We start from the raw sequence: 6,532 nt of genomic DNA, 5'->3' as shown, positions 1-6,532 counted from the left end.
CTTTAGATAATTAAAAAGTGATAAATGTGTTTTTGTGGGTAATTTTGCAAATTCTGAAACTTATTTAGCAATTTATGTTGATGATGAACTTGTCATGTCAAAATCAGAAAGAGCTATTAATGAACTTTTAGAAACTTTAAAGCAAATATTTAAAATAACTGTAAATTTAAATAGTAAAATTTGTTGGACTTGAGATTGAACAAAATCTTAGTGCAGGTACAATTGCTATTCATTAACATAATTATATAGAAAAACTTTTTGACTAATGACTAATGCTAACCCATTAAAGATTTCTGCAGAGCCTAGTGTACCTTTGTCTAAAGGAAATATTTTAAATTATAATACATATTTGCCATATCGTGAGGCTATTGGTTCACTAATCTTTCTGGCAACCACCAGTCGCCCAGATATTACATTTGCAGTTAATCAGGTGAGCAGATTATTTAATGATTGGAGTGATGAACATTGGAAAACAGTAAAACGAATTTTTAGTTATCTGAAATATACTGCTCATTATAAAATTGTGTACAGAAAAACTACACAAATCAAGGTAATAGGCTACACTGATGCAGACTATGCTGGCTGTCTGGATACAATAAAATCTACTAGTGGATATGTATTTATACTAGGCAATGGTCCTATTACCTGGAAGAGCCAAAAACAAAACATAGTGGCACAGTCAACGACAGAGGCCGAATATGTGTCCTTGGCTTTTAGTGTTAGAGAAGCTTTATGGCTTAGAAATTTTTTAAAAGAGATTGGAATTGATGTCTCACCTGTCAACATCTTTGTTGATAATCAATCTGCCATTAAGCTAACACAGCCACAACAATTTCATAGCAGAACAAAGCATATTGATATTAAGGTTCACTTTGTTCGAGATGAGTGTAAAAACAAGAATATCTGTGTAAGCTATGTCAATACAAGTAATCAGTTAGCGGACTTGTTCACAAAAGCATTGTCAAAGACAGTTTTTAACAATTTAAACTATGTATTTGTTAATTTGGATTAGGTCTTTGATTTCAGGTCTGTTGTATTAGGTCTTTGTATTCAAATCTTAAAAAAGTGCGAGTGTTAATATAAGCTCCCGGACTAATGTAATATTCAAGATACAAGAAAAAGAAGAATTAAGTTTTAAGGTTATGTCTATGTTCTCTAATGTAAAAACGGTTACATATGTGTTTAATTAATATTCTTAGTTTCTCAGGCTAATAATTATTGTTTAATAAACTTTTTACATGGACAGTTTAGTTACTTTATTTATCAAAAGTCACTGAGTTCTTGTCAAATCATAATTGAGAAAGGTGTTTTGTGTCTGTGGAACGAGCCCCAAGCATTGGTAGCAGTGGACAACGAAAGTACATCCTGTAATAAACACACAGGGTGTATGTATATTTGGTACTAGTCGATTAAGTGAAAATCCTTTCGACTAGAAAGAAATCGAGATCTGTGAGATAGGTGTTTGGTCCAGGAGCTTTTGGAGAGACTGCTGCGGCGATAGTGTGTGTGGGAGACGTTGACAAGCAGAGGTGACAGCAGACGTGTGTAGAACAACTGTGAGTACGAGCAAAAGGTGGGCAGATCACAGTCGTAAGAAGAAAAGGAGCCAGTAGAGAATTGTTGGAAATAAAAGGTTAGTTTGCCATATAATCAACAAACACTTTCAACCACGATCAACCAGATCATAATTAATTTGGTTTTTTTAATATTTTATTCAGTGATTTCATTTCACAATAAATATATAAATTAATAATTCATAAATATATAATTCATATATAAAAAAATTAAAAGAAGTAATATTTCTTGAAAGAAAATTCTTTACCTTGATTTAATTTAAAAAAGAAAACACAGAGAAGAGATGTTTTATTTGAATAGCAAAGCCCAAACAATTATTGATAATTTGTATAGGAATTTTAATGAATTTGTAATTTAAATTATGCGCATCAGCGCACTATATATATGATTTTAATTAATTGTAAAATTGACTTTAATATTTTTTTTATTCTGTTTTCATAAATTATTTAATAGTTTAGTATCACAAAATTATTTGGTTTAATTTATTTTCCTGTTGTCGATCCTTTCCTCAAAGGCAACTGTTTAAAGAATACTTTGAAGCCACTTATAATTAACGATAAAAGCAGTCCTAAGATCAAATATTAATTAAAATTCTTAATTTATGTTTTTTTTTTGAAAAATTAAGCCTAAGGCATATTAAATCAATTAAACATTAAAGGTCCAAATTTTCAAATCATAATATATATACAGTATACTCCCTTTATAACGAACACGGTTATTACGAGGTTTCGCTTATAACGAGGTACATTAGATGTCCCGTGAAATTTCTATTGAACTATAACCTTTTATAGCGAAGTAAATTTGCTTATAACGAGAGAAAATGAGATTTAAAAACGTGTTTTTTACGTTTTGGCCCGGCCGTAGCTATAAATAAATACCCTTTTTAACTGCGGGCCGCCCGCAATAAACTTCTTACAATTTATGATTCTTAGTCGGAAATGTAAAATTTATGATTCACAAGTGTCATTGTATTGGGTTGACCATTCACACCTAATAATATGGGTCCTAATAGACAAGATGTGGAAAGTGTTTTAAAGGTTGTCAGAAACTATCCAAGGACAAAACGCAAATGAAGAAGCATAAAACTGTTTCACATCTTTAGAAAATATGATAGATAGAATACTGGACAATTTAAAGCAGTCAAAAATGTCAAAATAACTTTATACGCTTTATACATATTTACAGAATACAGATTTTTTGTTTTAACGTATATCATTGACAGTAAAAGTAAACAACTCTTTTTTGTTTTAATGCATTTCATTGACAATAAAAGTAAACAACTTTGTTTTAAAAACGCCATTCAAACAATATTTATTAGCATCTTATATTGCTCCGAATGGCTTCACTATAGAAAGTTAATGTTTTGAAAACTACATATTCATATGTATGCACAATATTATAAGCGTCTATATTCTTTGATATTATTGTTGTTGGATATAACGAGATCCACTTATAACGAGGTAATTAGTCTGCCATTTCAGTTCTCGTTATAGAGGGAGTCTACTGTATATATATATATATATATATATATATATATATATAATTAGTAAGAGCAAATAATAAATACTTTCTTTATTTTTTAAGACCACCCTCTTTGACTGCAATACACATCCAATACACGGCCGTAATCGAAGGGCGTAATCAAAAGATAAAACATATCTTCGTACCGATATCGACCAACAAGGAACAATTCACAAGAGATGCAGGCGTATCTCCAAATAAATCTCGGCCGTATCTCAAAAACCCGTTGATTAAAAAAACGAATGACCACAATAAATCGTTCATTGAAGCGTTAGCCTTATACGGAAAATGATTTTATAATAAAATTTACATATGTGGTCTATACACAAGTCATTGGCGTTCTTTAAATAAACAATAATAAAAGGGGGCATCAACTGTTAGTACAATTTGCCTTGTTTGCCACCAATTTAATATAACCGCCAGAAAATTTATGTTAATTTCCCCAAAAAAGACAAAATGCATGGTAACAACAGCAAATTTACTAAGATGTAAATTGGAGCTGGAAGGTCAGATAATAGAACAAGTGATGGAGTTTAAATATCTAGGCATCACATTATCTAGCTAAGGAAAGCTCGAAACCGAAGTGGAAGATCAAGTCAATAGAGCAAATAGAGCAGCAAGCTGCCTAAATGAAACAATATGGAGAAATAAAAATATCGGGAAAGAAACGAAAGGCAGAATTTACAAAACAGTCATCAGACCAATAATGACATGCGCGGCAGAAACAAGACCTGATACAGAAAGGAAAAAAAGGATGTTAGAAACAACAGAGATGAAAACACTTAGAAAAATTGATGGTAAGACACTATGGGACAGAGCTAGAAGTACAGATATACGACGTAGATGCAAGGTGGAGGATATCAAGAACTGGGTAAGAAATAGAAGAATGGAACGATCATATAAGCCGAATGTCCACGAAACATTTAAACATTTCTTAAACAACATATCAAAAATGTATAGCATACTTTTATTTATATTGTATGTATATTAGGTTTCCTATTTAAATAAAGATCTATCTATTGGCTCTAAAACCTATTGTGTGTCTTAATCTGTTCCAGGATCAATCTCCATTCCTTCCTATTCTTCGTCTTCGTTTTACTTCCTAGATCCAACTTTATTTTAATGAATTTAACAATATCAGGTTCCCGTGAATATCATATAGCTCAAATTTATAGTGCTTGTGCGTCTTGCACCCCTTAATAAAGACATGATACTACACTGGGTTTGGAAATGCTTGATAGCAATTTTATGACAAAAGATTACAGTAGTCTTTATAGAGGATTGTGTTCAAAACAAAACAAAAATACAAATATCGGTACTTACTTGCCTCAGTTTTGTACAAAAATTTATAAAAATAATATGACCACTAGGACAAAATATGAACATAATACACAACATCCGAATGAGCGGTGCCAAAAAACCTGCGCTATCTTTAATTTTGAAACGGTGTATAAAAGAAAATATATATATATAAAAAAATTATTTTATTAAACTAACAATGACCCCAAATGAAACTCTACAAGTACGTTTATTTCAATACATGATTTGAATAAGACACAGAAACACGTTTTCCTTGACTCGATATCTACTGACCCATTGCGAGAGCCATTTTGTAAAAATTTTCGAGACGCGTGGACGCCGTATTTTTTTTTCGAATCCATTCGACCGAATTGCGACTTGTCGCAATGGAGAGTACATAAATCAAAATGAAATATAAGTAGAGTGCAGCCAGCAGCCAGGTGTGTGGAAACACAAGTGAAATATGATAAGGAACGAAGAATGGTTCGAATATACCCCGTTTTTTAACAGCATGATTTTATTAAACATTAGTGTTAGTGTTAGAGAAACACAGATGGACACATTACATAGGACGTCAAGTAATTTTTTGAGGTTATTTTCACCAAAAAAAAATCCAATTTATATAAATTTTACTACTGATGGAATTTTTATTCAACAGTATTTAACAGTCATTTAATAAAAAACAACTATATCATTAGAATATCAACAACTATAAACAAGGTTATAGAGTATTATTTTTGTATGAAATTTTACTAAATCGATCCATTATAATCATAAAATCCAAGTTAATTTGTAGTTTTCTTCCATTTTATTGCTTCAATTGGAGTTTTTCCATAAATCGACCGATAGAAAACGACAAGCTCTGCTACTGGACATTTCCAATTATAGCGTCTTTGAATGTGCAGAATATTCTGGTGAAACCTTTCACTATGCCCATCTGATACCAAGATTTTTAGGAAGAAATCTAAGTGCGAATCTAAAAAATGAATATTGCATTCTAGAGCTCCATAATCAGAAAGAAGTTCTTGAATAATTTCTAGGTAGTTGGCAGTTTTTGTATTGCCAAGAAAATTAGGAAACACTTCTATTAGAGTCCCCAAACTATTTTCTCTGCTCCGTTTAACATTTTATTAAAAGCTACATATGTTATAAGCTCTCGTTTTTGGAGACCAACAAAAATTCCTGCTTTCAACTTCGCATTACGGTTTCGGAGAAATTTAGTTTTAAGATACTGAAGTCCTTCACCATTTTTGTTCATTGCTTTTAGGAAATTTTTCAAGGGTCCCAGCTGTTTGGGAAAGTATTTAGTATTTATTTACATAATTTACATTCAATATTTTTATTACTGTATTATAATATGATCTTGTTTAATTATATATTCTAACTACTTATTTAACAGCATATTCTTTTTGTTATATTCAGTAAAATCTCATTCTCAAACTGGTACAGGTAATCGGTTTTTAAGTTAAAAGAAATTCACTTGTTTTTGTTATTTTTGGTTAACTGCATCGCAAGCACAAAAAACGTTGCAAAGTTTCAAATTTCTGTGACCATTTAGTGAAATTTTCGTCTTTCAGAAGTTTATTAAAATAGTTCTGATTTATGAGGGTTTGCTTCCGTTCCGAATAATTTATAACCGAATTCAAAATAAGTGTGAAGAATACCTGAGTCGTTCTCAATATGGCTTTAGAAAGGGTACAGGCACTAAAGATGGCTGTTCAAAAATGGCTGTATGTGTGCTTTGTCGATTATAGAAAGGCCTTTGACCGCATCAAACACGGAAAATTGATCGAGGTGCTAAAAGAAGTAGCGTTGGACGGACATGACATAGCTATCATACATAGCTGTAATACATACTGGAACCACACAGGATGCGTTCGAACAGAGAACGGAAACACCAAGTACATCAACATAGAACGAGGAGTGCGTCAAGGGTGCATTTTATCCCCCCTATTATTTAATGTATATGCCGAACATATAATTAGAACTTCTCTTGAAAATCGCCCTGAAGGTGCCAGAGCCAATGGAATCATCATTAACAATATAAGATATGCCGATGACACCGTAGTATTAGCAGAAACAAAAGACCAACTAAAAATATTGATAAACATTATCAGAAGAAAGTCACAGGCTGGGC

At 31.7% G+C, this 6,532-nt stretch overlaps 1 protein-coding gene across 1 annotated transcript; it reads left to right on the top strand.

Moving 5' to 3' along the window:
• The first annotated feature begins 265 nt into the window (after nucleotides 1-265).
• Nucleotides 266-1,012, top strand: LOC140431538 (uncharacterized). Its single transcript, XM_072519441.1, has one exon. It carries the CDS (start codon nucleotides 266-268, stop codon nucleotides 1,010-1,012), a length of 747 nt encoding a protein of 248 aa, XP_072375542.1.
• The last annotated feature ends 5,520 nt before the right edge of the window (nucleotides 1,013-6,532 follow it).

This window comes from Diabrotica undecimpunctata, unplaced genomic scaffold (assembly GCF_040954645.1).
Source record: "Diabrotica undecimpunctata isolate CICGRU unplaced genomic scaffold, icDiaUnde3 ctg00001316.1, whole genome shotgun sequence".
Taxonomy (NCBI): Eukaryota; Metazoa; Arthropoda; class Insecta; order Coleoptera; family Chrysomelidae; genus Diabrotica; species Diabrotica undecimpunctata.
This window is presented reverse-complemented; position numbering and strand designations above follow the sequence as displayed.

Bases quoted from the DNA above. Each gene is read 5' to 3' on its own strand.
- LOC140431538 (XM_072519441.1), top strand. From the start codon at position 266: ATGACTAATGCTAACCCATTAAAGATTTCTGCAGAGCCTAGTGTACCT.